Here is an 18,662-nt window from a genome sequence, read left to right on the forward strand (position 1 = left end):
TTTTATTTTCCAGTTTTCCTTGAGAAAATTTACAACCTGATATCCAAAATAATCGATATTGAATCGAATCAAATCGTAATCGAAATCGAATCGAATCGCAAGCTTGTGAATCGAAATCGAATCGAATTGTGAAATCTGTGTCAATACCCAGCCCTAATGATAACATATGAACACTTTTTAACGGGCTGCACAGTGAAGACAAAATAATACTGTACTGTACAGATGTGAATTTGCATTTCCTTCAGCATGAGGCTCATTCAGTTTACTTTTGGTGTGAAAGGTTTATTAAAAAACAAACAAGCAGGCGCAGCCCAGGCGAGAAAATGTTGCGCAAAAGTAACGTAGCACATTACTTTCTATAAAAAGTAACACAATAAGTTACTTTTTTACAGAGTAACGTAATATTGTAATGCATAACTTTTAAAAGAAACTTTCCCAAACACTGATTATTATTATTATTAGAATATTGGGGTGCTTTTATGTTGTTATTAATAGGCTATGAATATGAATTATGTTTCATGCTTGGACGTGCCAGAATGTCATGAGGCCACCAGCATAATCAAGTGAAAATTTAAAGAAACGTTTTTTACCATGTTAGGATTTGGAAATTATTTGGTCCAACAAAATACCAAATCACTGCCATTGTTCCATGTTAAAAAGATTTGTCAAACCTGCAGTGGCGATGACCACGTGTGGCCCTGTGCCGTAGCTCAAAGAGACAATTTTCTTCCCACACAAGATGTCGATCCGCCTGGGCTCAATGGAGCTCTGCGTGTCCCCGAGGCCCAGACAGCCACTGCAGTTCGTCCCAAGTGCAAACACCTGCGGGCGGACACACAAACACATGAGTTTGGGTACTAATGGTTCTTCTCACATGAGTTTTATATAAAGTTTACTTATATTTCATTATGGACCATGTGCCAGATATACTAAATAGGGCAAATTAGCAAGAGAGCGCAATCCCATAAAAACACAGATGGGATTGTCTGAAGTTCTGAGGGTGAAAACTTCTTCCTCTGAGTGGATACAATTCTCCCCCTTCTACCATGCGCTCTCTGCGATTCCTCCTACAGCAACTATCACAGAATGTCAAGGACAAAAATGGTTAAAGGATTAGTTCACCCCAAAATGAAAATTTCCTAATAATTTACATTACCCCAATGCCATCCAAGATATCCATGTCTTTCGTTCCTCAGTGGGAGAGAAATTATGTTTTTTGAGGAAAACATTTCTGGATTTTCCTTCTAACAATAGACTTCCTAAGAAAAGTCTACGTTAGATTCATGACATGAAACAACAATTGTTAAGTGCGTAAGAGTGCATAGATTTTGTTCTTAGCTAAGAACAAATCATCAATTACCATCGTTTTTATGTCCAAATCAATGCAGTTTCAAAAGTCTTTGAAGTGTTTAAACGGGCTGTACGCGATCACAGCTGAAGACGAGGTTGTTATCTAGCGAAACGATAGGTCATTTAAAAAAAGAGAGACCTTCACCTTCAATAGTTTGGATTGAGCTGATCAACAAACGGACAGGGAACTACGTCATCACGTTGAAAGGTCACGCCGGCGCCGGCAATACTATTTGAACTACTATTCATATTCATCAGAATGTTATTCATATACTATTCATATTCATATTCACTGAATACTATTACTATATATATATATATATATATATATATATATATATATATATATATATATATATATATATATATATACAGTACCAGTTAAAAGTTTGGAAACATTACTATTTTTAATGTTTTTGAAAGAAGTCTCTTATGCTCATCAAGCCTGCAGTTAAAAAAACTAAAAACTAAAAAAAACTGTAATATTATGAAATATTATTACAATTTAAAATAATGGTTCTCTTTTATAATATACTTTAAAATGTAATTTATTTTTGTGATGCAAAGCTGAATTTTCATCAGCAAGTACTCCAGTCTTTGGTGTCTTATGATCCTTCAGAAATCATTCTAATATGATGATTTGATACTCAGTTATTATCAATGATGGAAACAGTTGTGCTGTTTAATATATTTTTTTGGAATACTTTTTTCAGGATTCATTGATGAGTAAAACGTTAACAGCATTTATTCATAAAAACAGCATTTATTCAAAATAAAAACATTTCTAACAATATAAATCGTTACCATCACCTTTTATCAATTTAACGCATCCTTGTTGAAATTTTCCTAATTTCTTTAAAAAAAAATAGTTATTGTTCCCAAACTTTTGAACGGTAGTGTATATTGTTACAAAAGATTTCTATTCTAAATAAATACAGTTCTTTTTAACTTTTTATTCATCAAATAATCCTGAAAAAAGTATCTCAGGTTATAAAAAAAATATTAAGCAGCACAACTGTTTCCAACATTGATCATAAATCAGCATATTAGAATGATTTCTGAAGGATCATAAGACACCAAAGACTGGAGTACTTGCTGATGAAAATCCAGCTTTGCATCACAAAAATAAATTGCATTTTAAAGTATATTAAAAAAAGAGAACCATTATTTTAAATTGTAATAATATTTCATAATATTACTGTTTTTTTTTTGTTTGTTTTTAACTGCAGGCTTGATGAGCATAAGAGACTTCTTTCAAAAACATTAAAAATAGTAACGTTTCCAAACTTTTGACTGGTACTGTATATATATATATATATATATATATATATATATAATAGCAAACAATACTATTTGAACTATCCTCCTACGTATGGTCCCATTGTAAACAGTGGGGCGGTACTTCCGCCGGCGCCGGCGTGACCTTTCAACGTGATGACGTAGTTCCCTGTCCGTTTGTTGATCAGCTCAATCCAAACTATTGAAGGTAAAAAGTCTATAAATTATGATTTTTTTTTTTTTAAATGACCTATCGTTTCGCTAGATAACAACCTCTTCTTCAGCTGTGATCGCGTACAGCCCGTTTAAACACTTCAAAGACTTTTGAAACTGCATTGATTTGGACATAAAAACGATGGCAACCAATGAAGTCCATTGCTAGAAGAAAAATCCAGAAATGTTTTCCTCAAAAAACATCATTTCTCTCCCACTGAGGAAAGAAAGACATGGATATCTTGGATGGCATTGGGGTGAGTAAATTATTAGGAAATTTTCATTTTGGGGTGAACTAATCCTTTAAGACATGCTTTTTTTGGCCGTTAATGGTGACATATTAATTATGCCGCTTTTTAAAAGATGTAATATAAATCTATGGTGTCCCCAGAATGTGTCTGTGAAATTTCAGCTCAAAATACCCCCCAGATAATTTATTATAGCTTGTCAAATTTGCCCCTTTTTGGGTGTGAGCAAAAACACACCGTTTTTGTGTGTGTCCCTTTAAATGCAAATGAGCTGCTGCTCCCCGCCTCCGTTCAGAAGACGGCCGATCCTTTACACGAGCTTCGGATACTCCGGCAATAACAAAACACAAGAATAATCTCACTCATCCAAAATCTCAGAAATAACTAGGAGCGAGTGCAGACTTACGGAGAGACTTTTAGACTGCACCTGGACGTTTCTGAATGGTTAATGGACGTATTTATGTAGTTGTTGTGGAGATACATTGATTCATGTCATCAACTTGTATGTACAGTCATGTTTAACTTTTACACAAATTGACACAGTTCCCTGAGGTCTTTATTTTGGTCTAATAGCGTTCAGTGCTCGTCTGTGCAGCAACGACAGAACAGTTTGCCTGCTTTGCTCCAACTTTTGCCATTGCATTAGAACTGGTTACGCCGTTGTTGCTTGCAAAACCAAATGGCGGCGCCGTGGGTGGAAACGTGCAGAATAAGGGGCAGTAATATTATATTAAGTTCTGAAAAAATCTGATTGGCTTATTTTTTGACATGCTTGCAGAGAAAGGCTTATAAAAACAAAGTTACTGGGTTGTCACTTTTCACGTTTTCTGGGTTGGTAGATGCACAGGGGACACGATTATAGCACTTAAACATGGAAAAAGTCAGATTGTCATGATATGTCCCCTTTAAATAATCTTCAGAGAGACAGAAAATAAAAGATGATGCAGAGATGACTAATATTGGACTAATAAGTCTCGCAACACACAAGTTTGAGTAACAGCGTTTTTACCATGTGTCTATTGCTTTGTCTGTTACAGATCGTTTTATATGTACTCACTTTACTGTAAATGATGAAAGGTGACTAATAGAATGACAGTGCAACAAACGATGGTACATTCATTCATAATTCGGTTATTCAGAGGTTTTCAAAATTTCACAGAACTCACACGTGTAATGACGTGGTTGAATATCATTTTAATATGCAAAACTGTTACTCATAGCAGCGGGCGTTTACTTCCAAGTCTTGAAAGCGGCACATCTATCAAAAAGTGATAAGCCATAAGGTCAGCCATACAAATAACTGTGTCCACGCCTTTTCAGCGCTAGTTTGTCACTTAATGTCTTCCAAACATTAGTTTTTTAACACCAAAAGAGGGTTTGCGGATAGTTACGGCTCTGATTGCTCCTTCTAGTGTAACTACAATCCTGTTTAGCATTCTTAAAGGCACTGTGTGTTGTCACTTTAGCACTTGATCCCTGCTAATGTGTTGAAACAACGTGAAAGAAACTTTCTCAAGACTTGTTTTGATGACAAAACCTCTGTTGTAAAGGTAAATGGTACCTTAACTGTTCTCCATGTTTTGTTTTGTTTTCTATTCAGATATCTATCTAAGCTACAAGGAAAACAGAGCTAAAAAAATGAAGTGTCCAGGCTCAGGACATGCACCAAAGCTCCTCTCAGGAAGCAAACAAGGCTTGTGTAAGTATTACAGGCCTAAATATAGCCTCTTTCTATCTGCTTATCAGCAGCCCAAGATCACTCTGGCTTTGTCCCTTTCCTGTCGGTATATCTGTGCAGGGCTCGACAAAACTTTTTTGTCTGATGTAGACTAGATTTCTACTCACCCTGACACACTTTAATGTACCAATTCAAAAATTATGCTGATAGTTATTTTCATGTTACGGCCAATAAAATTCAATATATGGGTCAATGACGTGACGCCTACATTTTCTGTCCGATTGCATTTTTTTTCAGTTAAAAATGGATTTAAATGCTTAAAAAGATACCATATATATTTAGTACCACTCACTTTAACTTTTCAAAAAACATTAGTTATTTGTAATTTTTCTGTTATGTAAAGTGTCAAAATATCATGTGGTGCGACCGTGCGGCGGCCATAGCTGCTGTTTTGGAAACGTCTTTGAAATTGCTCTAAATTTATTCAAATTTATTTTCTGCACTATTTGGAATGATTTTCAAAGCATTTTATAATCCTTTACAAAATTTCAAAGCATTTGCATTTATATTTCCATCATAATATTTACACAAACTTTGCCCGATGATGTCCATTTTATGAAATAGCATGCGGTGCGACCATCAAGAAACTACCACTTTGGGACTTTTATGTTGAAATCCATTCAAAGACAGGAAGTTGCATCATATACCAATTTGCCAAGGACCCATGGAAGCAGCAAGCAGGATTGTAACTCTCTCTTAAATTTAAAAAAAAAAAAAAAAACTTTTTAATAGCTGGTATGTAGTTTTGGACATCACGTGGTATGACCTCAAAAAAAAAACAAAAAAAAAAACAATGAATATTAAGTTATTTCCACAAATATATATTTTTATTATAAATTTCATAGTGACCTTTTGTGGGAAGCTAGCTTGTTTTGTTTAGGTGGCCAATTCTGTGCCTGTAAATTTTGACTGAATTTGAAAATATCATGTGGTGCGACCACTGCAGTGTTATATCATAGTCCATGATATGTCCTAGATTGGCCGTTTTTGTGCTTTTATATTCAATTGATGGTTTATTTACATAAAGTACTTTATTTTAGTATCATTTGGAATAGATTTTTATGCAATTTGGGTCATCTTTGTACAATATGAGAAAAATGCAAAAACATAATTTAGAGCATGTCATTTCAGTTTGGTAATTAATTATTTATTAGTAATTTATTATGTATTTATGTATAACCTTTTTAATCTATTTTACCAGATACCACTGCCAAGCGAAATAAAAACCTCTCGCAATAAGCAGATAATGTCAATTCTGACCCTGCAGCAAGAGAGGAGTACCTTGCTAGGAGAAGAGAAAGGTATGTTAAAAAATGTTAAAAATGGGGGGCGCAAGATGGCGGCTTAGAAGTAGCAGCAGTTTTAGGTTGCTCCTGTCACGCTTACTCGTTTTCTTTTCACACTCGCTAAGTGAAATACGCAAGCTCTGATTTTCGACTATAAATCTTGTGTAGCATGTCGCTAGAGACTTTCTGGCCGCAATCTTTGCCGAAAATGCCAAGACCTGCTAAGAAAACGGCGAAAAAAGATTTGACCGCTGAGGGATCGGCCGACGAGCCTGAACAGAGTCAGGCAGATGCTGGCAGCGAAGCTGAACTTAGCCCGGCGCTTGCAAAAGCACTTCAAATTATGACCGAGAAGATTTCTAATGCAATAGATGAAAAACTCGGCCCGCTGGCAGAAACGGTGCATAATCATACCCAGCAGCTGGAAAGTGTTAACGGTCGATTGAGAATCATGGTGGTGGAGGCATCCTCGGAGGACGCGCAATCCCGCACTTGCACTCTTGAAAAACAAGTTGCCACGCTTACCGAGCATATCGATGACTTGGAAAATAGAGGCCGGCGCAAAAATATCCGCATTCTGGGCCTTCGCGAAGAGGTAGAGGGTGCCAATGCAGTTACTTTTCTTGAATCGTGGATCCCCGAATTTCTTGGCCTGCATACTAAGAGTGGTCGCATTAAGATTGAAAGGGCACATCGTACGCTGGCCCCAAAACCGGGTGCTAAGGATAGGCCACGGCCACTGATTGTCCGGTTCCACAACTATGGTGACAAGCAGAGGGTTCTCGATGCCAGCAGGAAACGATCGGCGGATGGAGATTTGCGGTATGAGGACAGCAAAATATCATTCTACCAGGATTTTTCGGCTTCAGTAATACGGAAGTGTAAGGAATTCAACGCAGTCAAGCAGCGACTTCGAGACATGGGTGCTCGCTACACGATGCTGTATCCAGCCAAGCTACGAGTCAATATTGGAAGTACCCTTAAAGTCTTCGAGACGGCGGCCGCAGTCTCGCAGTACCTGGACAAGAGCGATTCAAACTCCAGCACCTGATCTTTATCGGGTTTTCTGACAGGCGGACTGGTCTGGCTTCATGCGTTGTAATGTGCAACGATGTGAGTTCTAGTTTGCGTACTTTATTTTCTATTTCTCTCTTTTTTTGAGTGACGGGGGCTGTCTCAATAACTTTCATTTACATTTTGGGTGTGTGTTACTTTTATGTATCGTTGCTACTGGAGAGTCAACGAGATACTGACTGTTTTTGGGATGAAGAGCTTTCCCCTCGATGTGGGGAAACGGCCCCTTTTTTTCTATTTTTTTATTTCCTTGTGCTATTTTTTTCTTTTCTTTTTTTTCTTTCTTTTCATGTTGCCAGTTTGGCGTGTTTTAATATGCGTTATTGTTTACTGTAATGCCTCGACACACGCGTACCTGTTTGCTGGACCTAATGACAGGGTAATGATTAGGAAGATTTTTGAAATGGGGAGAGCACCACCTGATCTATTCTTTAACTTTAAGTAATGGCTGGTAACTTAAGACTTTGTACATGGAACGTAAGGGGTTTACATGGGCGAATAAAAATTCGTAAAGTGCTCACGCGACTCCATAAGGAGAATATAGATGTAGCCTTATTACAAGAAACCCATTTGAGTGATGGAGAACATTTGAATCTAACACATAACAAATGGGTTGGTCAGATTCACTTCTCATCCTTTACGAAAAGCAGTAGAGGAGTAGCCATTTTGATTAGTAAAAGTATACCTTTTAGGATCACAGACAGTTTTAAAGACAAACATGGTAGATACATCATTATTAAGGGGACTTTGAACACAGAGGAAATTTCACTCTTAAACATATATTGCCCCCCAAACTACTCCTCAGAATTTCTTACAAAAGCTTTCCTTGAATTTAAAGAATGTGCATCTGGATTGTGTATTATCGGAGGAGACTTTAATTGTTTATTGAATTCATTACTAGACCGTTTTCCCCCCAGGGACTCTCTCTTCAGTAAACAGTCCAAAGCTCTTGCTGCACTGTGTGATGATTTAGAATACTTGGATGTTTGGCGCACTTTGAACCCGTATCAGAAGAAATTCACTTTTTTTTCTCACCCACATAACTGTCACTCTAGGGTCGACTACTTTTTTGCTCCTAAGACTATAATGCATGCAATTTCACGCTGCAATATAGGAGACATTGTTATATCTGATCACGCTACAGTGGTGCTAGATGTTTGTGTAAAGGGGTTTCTTAGACCTGTTAGAAGTTGGAGATTTAATAATTTATTACTCAAAGATGATAAATTTCTCTCATACTTTAATTCAGAGTTTAAGATATTTTTATCAATTAACTCAGAATCCACAAATAATCCCTCACTTCTCTGGGAGACGACTAAAGCATACATTAGAGGCCTTGTTATTTCATACTTTACAACCAAAAAAAGAAAACAGTCAGAGGAGCAGAAACACCTAAAAGTTAGTCTAAAGTCTAAGAGTTAGAACTAAATACTGCCACTAGCAGATACTTGAACTATCCCTCCCCAGTTCTGTTAGAAAAAATAAGTGCTGTGCGGGCCTCTTTAAATTCATTACTAACTCACAGTCTCATTCAAATATATTATATTCAAAGCAAAAACTATACGAATGGGGTAATAAACCTAGTAAATATTTAGCTCATTTAACAAAGTCCAATTCTGACTCACAATTTATTACTTCTATAGTAGACCCTATGGGAGTGCGTCATTTTGATTCTCGTATTATTAACAATACTTGTAAACAGTTCTACTCTGTTCTCTATCAGTCCCATCACTCTTCATTCGTTCTTGACTGACAGGCTACCCCCTCGCTTCGCGAGGCAAATATTTCTCTTATTTTAAAAAAAGGCAAGGACCCAGAAAATTGTGGCTCCTATAGGCCGATCGCTTTGCTTAATTCAGATTTAAAATTGTTATCTAAAATTTTAGCGCTAAGATTGGAAAAGGTTCTGCCATCTATTATCCATGAAGACCAGACAGTTTATTAAAGGCAGAAATTCCACTCATAATGTCAGGAGGCTTTTAAACATTATTGACCTTTCCCATAACCTCAGTACTAGCTCTTGTATTTTGTCCCTAGACGCGGAGAAAGCTTTTCATTCTGTGGAGTGGCCGTATCTGTTTTATACATTAGAAAAATTTGGCCTTGGGGAATATTTCAAGTGGGTGCGAATACTTTATAAAGATCCCCTCTCCGCAGTTATTACCAACGGTCACAGATCCGATAATTTTTCTTTATCCCGGGATACTAGGCAGGGCTGTCCCCTCTCTCCATTGCTCTTTGCAATGGCAATGGAGCCAGGGGTGTCTCTGGGAGGTAGGCGGCACAAAATCTCCTTATATGCGGACAATGTGTTACTTTTTTTTTCGGACCCCGAGAGCTCTGTGCCAGCGGTTGTTGACCTCATTCAGGAATTTGGGCAATTTTCCGGGTACAAGATAAATTTTTCTAAATCAGTCGCCCTATTTATAGGGAATAAAAAGTCCATAAATCAACCTTCCTCCTTTCCTTTTAAATATTCCGAGGAAGGTTTTACTTATTTAGGTATTAACATAACCCCTACTTTTAGGAAATTATACAAAGCCAATTTTACACCAGTGCTAGAAAAAATCCGAGATGATTTGACCAGGTGGATGACTCTCCCTCTGTCCTGGTTGGGACGGGTTGCCATGATAAAGATGAATGTCCTACCTCGCTTACTGTACCCAATGCAGATGATTCCTAATTTACTGTCTAATAAGGTTATAAAAGAGCTGAATGGGTGGCTAAGTTCATTTATCTGGAGCAAAAGAAAACCCAGATTGAAATTATCAAAGCTTCAACTCCCTGGCGCAAAGGGCGGTTTGGATCTCCCAAATTTTAAACTGTATCAGTTGGCTTGCCAGCTTCGATTCATTGCTGAGTGGCTTAACGAAGACCCTAAATCAGTTTGGCTTGATCTTGAATCTTCACAGTCCAAATGCCCTTTACAAAACTTACTATTTGTCCGTAATTCTAAGATGAGGAGAGCTATGTGTGATAATCCTTTAGTAGGTAATACTCTCAAGGCGTGGCGTGTAATTCAAAGATTAGAAGATAGGATCGACACAACCTCTCCTCTTTTGCCAATCCTGAACAATCCAGAGTTTTTGCCAAGTACCACGGACCCTGGTTTCAATCTTTGGCTGGCTAATGGTATATGTAGGATAGGTGACCTATTTGAGGAGGGATCACTATTGACCTTTGACATCATAGCCTCAAAATATAATTAATATACGAGGCAACATTTTTTTAGATTCTTGCAAATTAGAGATTATATATTCAGAAATACTACACTTACTTCTAAATATTCATTTTCTGTAATTGAGAGGATACTTTTAAACCCTCCTACACAAAAGTTGATCTCCTTCTTCTACAAAGCCTTGTGCTCTTATGGTACAGTTAATACCTCGCACCTCAGATTAATTTGGGAAAGAGAGCTTGGGGTGGATATCTCAGAGAATGAATGGGAGATGGTTTGGTCTCTAGCCAATAGGCTTTCAGTTTGCAATAAAGCAAGAGCCATTCAACTTAGGATCCTCCACAGAATACATATTACACCTCTTCTAAGACACAAATATAATCCAGCTCACTCACCACTCTGCCCCAAATGTAAATCTGTCATAGGAGATTATATTCACTGTGTATGGGATTGTCATGTGATCCAGACCTACTGGTCCAGAATCGTAGCTCAATTGAATAACATCTTAGGTTTGGCCTTGGATCCTGACCCTTTGTCTCTTCTCCTGGGTTTCCCATGTAAGCTTATTTCTAATAACCATAAAAGACGTCTTTTTAGCCTGTTAACTTTTGCTGCCAGGAAGTATTTACTGAATTTAATTTATCCATTGTCGTGGATCAGCGATAAACCTCCCTCTAAGGGATGGCATTCAGTTATTAGAGAGACTATTCCTCTGGAACTTCTAACATGTTTTATTCACTCTACAACTGATACTTGTATTCGCACTTGGACAGTATAAATGCCTCTATTTGTGGTATTCTGAGTTTTGGTATGATATAGTGCCTCCAGAGGTACTATTTGTCTTTTGTTTTTTTTTCCTTGTTCTCTGCTGGTCCTGATGCACTTTTTCTTTTTCTTTATAGTACAATGCCTTGTTGTTATTTTATGTACACTTTTGTGTTTATCTCTGTTGTGTGTCGGGCAACTTATGTTACTTTGTTTTGTGTTTGTTAAATAAAGCATTAAAAGCAACAACAACAAAAATGTTAAAAATGAAAACTATAAATAAAGCAACATGGAGTTTGGACAACTTGTGTGTTTTTCATTACCTGGAAGAAATGCTTTTTTTCATTAAAATTTTCTTCTGCTGTCATCTATAATTGGTCCAAAGTAAAGCAGAAGATGCACCATAGATTTATGACATGATGCTATATTACATTACTGTTTCAGCTACCAGAGAAGAAAGCGGCAGGGAAAGATTCCATGTCTTGAGAGGGAGAAAAAGAAACACAGAGAGAAATGGAGGGCTGCATCTAGTGCTTAAAAGGAAAGGAAAAAGATGGCAAACGCTGTGTTAGACCTTCCACTGCCATCTATGGAGATAATTCCAGCAGTTCTGATCGATGTAGCACAAGAGCAGCCAGAAAACCCAGGTCAAGCTGTGGTAGACCCCATACCTCTGAATGAGGATTTTAATCCACCAGTGTCCACCACACCAGAGAGAGATCAGAGAAGGAATAGCAGAGAAACGTAGCAAAAGACTGCAGAAAGAGAAGTGTTAACTGAAAAAGCAGGTCTTAACACTGAGGAAACAGCTAGCAGAGATGAGAAAACGAAATGATAAATTCAGAAAGAGTTAGGAAGAGGTTAATGGCAAGACAACAACTAGGCCTACGTGAAACATTCAAGCAAACCATCAGCAGAGAGAAAGCAAGCTGTTATCAATTTGCTGTCCAGAGATGAAACTTTAAAGATAAAGGCACCTTACAGATACACCAGGTTTTGTATTCACAAGCTGCACAAATTAGTCATAGGGAAGTGGCGTGCTTCTGCAAGCATGCAGAACTAAAGACTTATGTTATCAGCCAGTAAAAGTAGACCTGAGGGACACTATGTGCCACACTGAGGATCCCTCAAGCACTCCTGAGCCACCAAGAGAACAAGCTAGTCTTCAAGACTTGAGTGGCAAGTTTGGGATTGTAACCTATGAAGAGGTCAGGTCCTTGAGGTTGTGGGAGAGGAAGTCCAGGTTAGCTTCATGCGGCAGTCAGGTGAAAATAACTTATTCATGTGGCCACAAACTCCAGATGTCATTTTCTAATGTAAGAAAGATGTTCATCTCAGAACCTGAGCCAGCAACCTCTCGCTACTCTAAATTGAGCAGCCAGGATTGGGCAAAGTTCAGAAATAACAATTAAATGTTTGTTCACAAGGCCACTAACAGTTGATGAGGCATGATTATACATGGTTCTGATCAAAATGAAATCAAAATGTATTAATTCCATTGTCTCCATTAAGTTATGTTTGTGATGATTTTCATAACAAATGTTTATAAAATGTTTGTTCATAACAATTCTGTGAAATTTTAATAAAATCTAGTTTAAATCTATTCTTTGTATGAAATGTATTGTTTACTGATCTTTGTAAATAGATTTTTAACAATATAAGGTCTTCGTGTCATTTGGAGCGACCACTCATCATGTGGTGTGACCAATAATAGCAATAACTGTATTAAATTACAAAATAAAATCTCTCATTTCTGTGGCTGAATTATAAATCACTGATACAGTATGCTTAAGTGAATGGTATTTTTAAAACATTTTTATCAGTTTCATGTGATTTACAGGAAAAATAAGTCTGTTAACTGCATTTAAGAAGGCGACTGAAATTGCAGAACAAAAATATGAGGTCATTATATACAAAAACTCAAAAGAAATGCAAATACTTTGTTTTTAAACACTTTAATGTATGAGAATGTAAAAAAAGATTAATTTATGTTAAGGAAATTAATTCATTTTAAGATTAATCACGGTCGCACCACATGACATTTTTTAAGACTACGGCCAATTCATTTAGATGAAAAAAACACTAAAATCACTTAATTTAAAATGTATAATTTTTTTTTAATAATTAATTTTTGTATTTTAAAATTGGCCTGTCGAAAATCATTATATGTCATTGACCCATATACTGTCTAAAACTGTAAATAATTTTTTTTTTTAAATAATATGTTAATGAATGTAATCCGGACTACATTCGCCATGTTGTCATTATCATGTGACCTACCAGCATTAGTTACGTCTCTAAACTGCCATTCATAAATCCTCTCCAGTGGCCTCATGGGATAGTAAAGCACTTCACAATCTCACTAGTTGATGTAGGTTATCCGGGTACTTTTCGCCCACTCTTTTACGAGTACAGTAAATTCAGACATACTTCTTTTGTCACATACTGTTTTTCGCCTACATATAGTAGGGAAGTATGCGATTTCAGACGCAGCCAGAGTTGTTTATGAATGGGTCATTGAATCTTTGACTTAACCAATTCGTTCAAAGCACTAAATCATTTTGAAACACGGCTGAGTGTTGCTGTGAGATGAGCTATAATTCTCCTGTGATCTTTGTTTGGAACTATTTTCGCTGCTAAAACAGACAATATTGCGTCTAAAATGTAAGTGACTTAACATTAACTACTTGTTTATTGGATTGTCGTGTGAAATCAGTGTCACATTTTCAATCGTGAAAGTATTCAGGAAAACACCACTCTTGGTCGTGTGATGTTGCTTAACTGTAATATATGGTATATAAATATAAAAACTCCACATTTTGAATATTTACCATAACATGTTAACTAATGTAACCCGTCAGTACATTATACATTATATATTATTATGCACTATTGATCACCACTTACGCTAAATATAATAAAATCAGATTCATTCTCAAGTTTTGGTGATTCCCTTGTTATTTTTGTAATCAATCCCCTTCAAAAAACCCACTTGTCCCAGGGACAAGCGTTAATGTCGAGCCCTGCTAATAAACAGCATGGCTATATATAAATCTCTATATTTATATTTTCATTAATATTACACACTAAAATCAGCAATATAATAGTTATACAGATTTACTCTAAATTAAAAAATGATGTAAACCATTCACAGTACTTTTGACTGGTTTGTCATTTTGAAGCTCGTCTTACTGAAGCATCCTGATGTGTGTGTGAGTGTGACGGAGCACAAGCTCCACCCAACCTAATGAACAGCGAGGATCTGTCCTCATTATGCTTGATCTGTCCAGTAAAAGCTTTCAGCATTACTGCACCTCATCACTGACGGTAACGTAGATGGCCTCATTGGCAGCGCTGCCGAACACACAGGCTTGACGGACGAGCCGCAGCTCCTCAGGGGGCAGGAGGGCGAACACCGGCCACTTTCCCACGTCCAGCATACTACTCTGTGGTAAAACACATACACTCACGTTAAAGAAAGCTGAAGCAGCATCTCACACAAATAGTTGCCTGCCTAACTAGACAGCATTTTTAGGAAAGATTAAACTTAATAGCTAAAATAAAATTTAAATAATAATAAATGATTAAAATAAATCAATTTATAATAAATATATGAATAAAACATTATCTAACTTACATCTAACAGTACAGTACTGTCTTTTACGCAAATTATCATATTTTGGGGGTCCATGATGGCCATCTAAAAGAATGAAAAGCCCTGCTTTAAGATCCAGTGTAGAGTAGCATGTCATTTTCATTGTAAGAAAGACATACAACCAATAGGTGTTTACTATTGTGTTTATCAATATGTAGAAAGGTAGAACTATGGTGTGCCTGAAAATAAGTAGCATGGCCCCACAAAAGCACGTCATTGTAAGGGGAAACCCATGAATATGAAATAACGTTAAATCTTTGCATGTGAAATTAAATAATAAAGCAACATAGTTAAATTATACATTTTACTTAAGTAAGACAGGTTATTTTACCTGACATAGATTAAAAAAAAGACATTGCTGAAAAAATAATATGTTACCAAACAACAACTTCTACACTAGTTGTTAGTCAGGATTAGAAAGTAGCCTAAGTTATATGAATGTTTATGTAAATAAACGCGCGTGTTGTTACTCGGCTGTTAGCTAACAAGCTAACATATTTATAACACCTCCTCTGTTTACAGAGATAAAAAACAATCCATAATCTGGTTTAAGACTCAAGCTTAGATGTTAAATGCCCTGTCTGCAGCTGAACAGCAGTTGTTATAACATATTTAGAGGTGTTTGAATTGGTTAAGCTGCTAGCTGATGTTAGCCGGCTGGAGAGATAGATAGATAGATTGACGTCATAGAGAAGTGTCAATCCAACTCACGCGAGGTTTTAAAATTAAAACTCTCTAACGTTAACTGTTTACCTTGTGTTAATATAAACTCCAAAGTCTTCATTCCCGGTGTCAATAGGTGATGTAGACGTGGAGAAGCGGTCAGGTTTGCATGGCTAGGAGAGAGGAGAGCATAGCTGTGGATGTGTGCAGTCTTCTTCTCTGCTAGCAGTGTGTGTGTGCGTGTGTGTGTCATAAGGGTGGATTGTAATCTGGATTTGAGCCAAACTTCCGTTACAAACAAATTACTATGGCAACTACAGTAAAATGGCATGGGTAGGGGGTGTAAAAACTAATCAAAAATTATACTTAAGTGAAAGTATAGATAACGAGTGAAAATTTTAACTCAATTAAAAGTCTAATATAGCCTAGCCAAAAATAAACTTGAGTGAAAGTAATAATAATAATAATAATAATAAATACAACTTCAACTTTTTAAAGTATTAAAAAATTAGAAATAACCATGCAAAATAACAACAAAAGAAAAGCCTCCCTGGTAAGAACATAATAATCATGAGGCATTTACAATATGTTTAGCATTTTATAATTGTTTATTTAAAACACTAATTGTTTTGAGATTTATAACATTTATAATGGCCATCAAAATACGAATATTGTATATCAATATTGCTGAAAAATTTGCATCCGTAGTGAAGTTACCATGGACCAGTCGATTAAACAATAAGTCATACTGACTTCTTCTGAAGCATACTATCTTCAGAGCTCACAAAAGGTCTAAATGTTTTTTTTTTTTCTTTATGGATTATTAATAATATTGTTGCACTAAATCACGAAAAAAAAAAAAAAAAACTCTTTGGATAATAACAACCTGACCATCAAACTTCAAAACACCAATGCAAAATTCTGCTTTGCAAGTCAACATAATATTGTAGTCTAAAAATAACTTCTTTTTTTTTCTTTTTTTTTTTGAAAATGTAATTAGGTAAAACTAATTGCACTTGAGCAAAGTAAATGCTCCAAAACAATACAGTTGCTTGAGTATCTTACACCCCTCGATATTGGTACTTTTCTAAAACCATAATAAATTGTGGTTAAATGAAATATTAATGATACACACAGTGTAGCTGTAGGCTATTAGACCCGCTGACAGAAAATATATATATATTGTATTAGTGCAATGGTACTACCATTGTGGCATAAATGTTACAAAATATATGCTTGGCCAAAAAAAAAAAAATTATAAACTGACATATTCCCATTGTGACATCCCATTGTCTCAGTGATCTGTGAATTGTATCTTTTCTCTAGGGGAAAAAAATATATATATTAAATTGCTTTTTTTGTAGCCAAGACTTTTGTGTTATATAATGAATTGGTAATCATAGTTTTTTTTATTTTTTTTAAACCAGTGTATCTATTCAGGATTTAATGTTACAGGCAATGATGTAGACATTCAGATATTCAGAATCATATATTTGGTATCTGAGAGTTGACAGAGGGTCTGACCCATGTCAGGAATGCAGTAACAGCGTTTACTCATGTACTTGTACTTGTTTTATAATTCATTAATTTGGTCACACAGGCAAATTAAAGGTGCTCTAAGCGATGTCACACGTTTTTTAGGCCAAAACATTTTTTGTCACATACAGCAAACATCTCCTCACTATCCACTAGCTGCATGTCCCCTGAACACACTGTAAAAAAAACACGATCTCTGTAGACAGCCCAGGCTCCACAAACGGCAAGAAAAACAAACTGTCCCAGCCTGGACCACGACACATAACAAACAGTGTTCCAGCCAATAACCGACAAGAATGATTTGGGGGTGGGGGTTGGGGGGTTAGTGCGTGTGCACATGGAGGAGAGAGAAGCATGAAGAGGGGAAGTTAGCTAGAGGAGAGATGTCCTAGACAACGACAACGACTAACGTTAAAAAGTGATATTCTTGAGAATTTTTATATGGCCGACACACGTCCAAAGAGACGACGTTCCGATGAACAAATAACAAAGAAGAGGGAAAAGGAGAAGGAACGCGCAAAGTCCCGAATTTACATCGGAAAAGCGTTCAAAAGGTGGCGAGAACTCCGCCAGCAGAAGGGCTTCCAATCCGAAATTCAGGTGGCTCTGTTTTTGCTGGACAGGTGGGTAAATCCAGTTTGGTTTTTCTAAATGGTTAGCGCCTGTTTCAGGAAGCACGGAAGGGAGGGGGAGGGGACGGGATGAGGAGGGGACGGGATGAGGAGGAGGAAGGGTCGAGCTAGCCTCGAACGTCAACAAGTGACTTCACCCAACATCGTTTAGAGCACCTTTAAGCAAGAGTTATATTTTGTAGAAAGAGAAGTGTCAGTTTGAACTTCTTATCCATTTTATTCTGCTGTTCTCCTGATAGCTGTATGAGAAATGTAAAGTGTCTAAGGTCATGATGGTCAATAACGCACTACATGTATATTCACTGACACATACATACTTAGTATGTGTAATGTATGTATATGCATTAGTGCCATGTGCTCTCTGTGGATGTAGTTTTAATGTTCTGTTGCAGTAAAGTCTTGACAAAACTCAGCCTTAAAGGGAAAAGGTATTGCCTATGTTTTTGTGCTTGCCGTGGTTGTTTATTATTATTTAAAGAGGCATGTGACCAAGTAATAGACTTCAGGAGAATTCAACAGCGTCCCAGTATGTATTTAAGTTCTCAGTTTCAGTCTGTTTGTTGTCCTGTATTGTTTAACATTTATGTTGTAGCTGGTTGCTATATTCCGTGTCTCCATGTTAACTCCAGCGTGTTTCCTTGTCTTGAATTTGCTATTAAATACTATTTTGTTTACTTCTTTGTCATGCTCGTTACTACAGCTACCAAATTGTGACAGAATACAGGACCCCTAAATGAAAATGGACTTGCCAGCAGTACGAATGCTCTGCCTGGAACAGCAAGGCAGAACCCTCGAGGACCACACAAGGGATTTTTTACAACTGTAATGCCTGACGCCATTTCTCGATTGCTCATTAAGGGTATTTTACCACGTGTTACCTTTACAGCTTTCACGCTCCGAACCGTAGTTGGGAGCGAGCTGGTCTCAACATAATAATTTGGCTCGTGGCAGGTAACTTGCGTCTAGTGATCCGGGCTAACAGAGCCGAAACGCAAAACGATGCGTCGGTTGATTTCAACAATGAACTCGGGCTTTATTACTCACAG

At 36.9% G+C, this 18,662-nt stretch overlaps 1 protein-coding gene across 2 annotated transcripts in view; it reads right to left on the bottom strand.

Annotated features, from left to right (window-relative positions):
• Positions 1-15,718, bottom strand: part of rcbtb2 (regulator of chromosome condensation (RCC1) and BTB (POZ) domain containing protein 2) — a 39,847-nt gene extending 24,129 nt beyond the window's left edge. For both annotated transcript variants that reach the window (XM_084125385.1, XM_084125386.1), the window contains exons 1-3: positions 15,539-15,718; positions 14,445-14,576; positions 672-822 (exon numbers count right to left, since the gene is read on the bottom strand). In XM_084125385.1, the coding sequence (XP_083981511.1) occupies positions 672-822; positions 14,445-14,570 (277 nt within the window). In that variant the 5' untranslated portion in view covers positions 14,571-14,576; positions 15,539-15,718. The remainder of the gene's footprint in view (positions 1-671; positions 823-14,444; positions 14,577-15,538) is intronic.
• Between the last annotated feature and the right edge of the window lie 2,944 nt (positions 15,719-18,662).

The sequence above is a fragment of the Abramis brama genome (genome assembly GCF_963993115.1).
Source record: "Abramis brama genome assembly, chromosome: 10".
In the NCBI taxonomy this organism is placed as follows: domain Eukaryota; kingdom Metazoa; phylum Chordata; class Actinopteri; order Cypriniformes; family Leuciscidae; genus Abramis; species Abramis brama.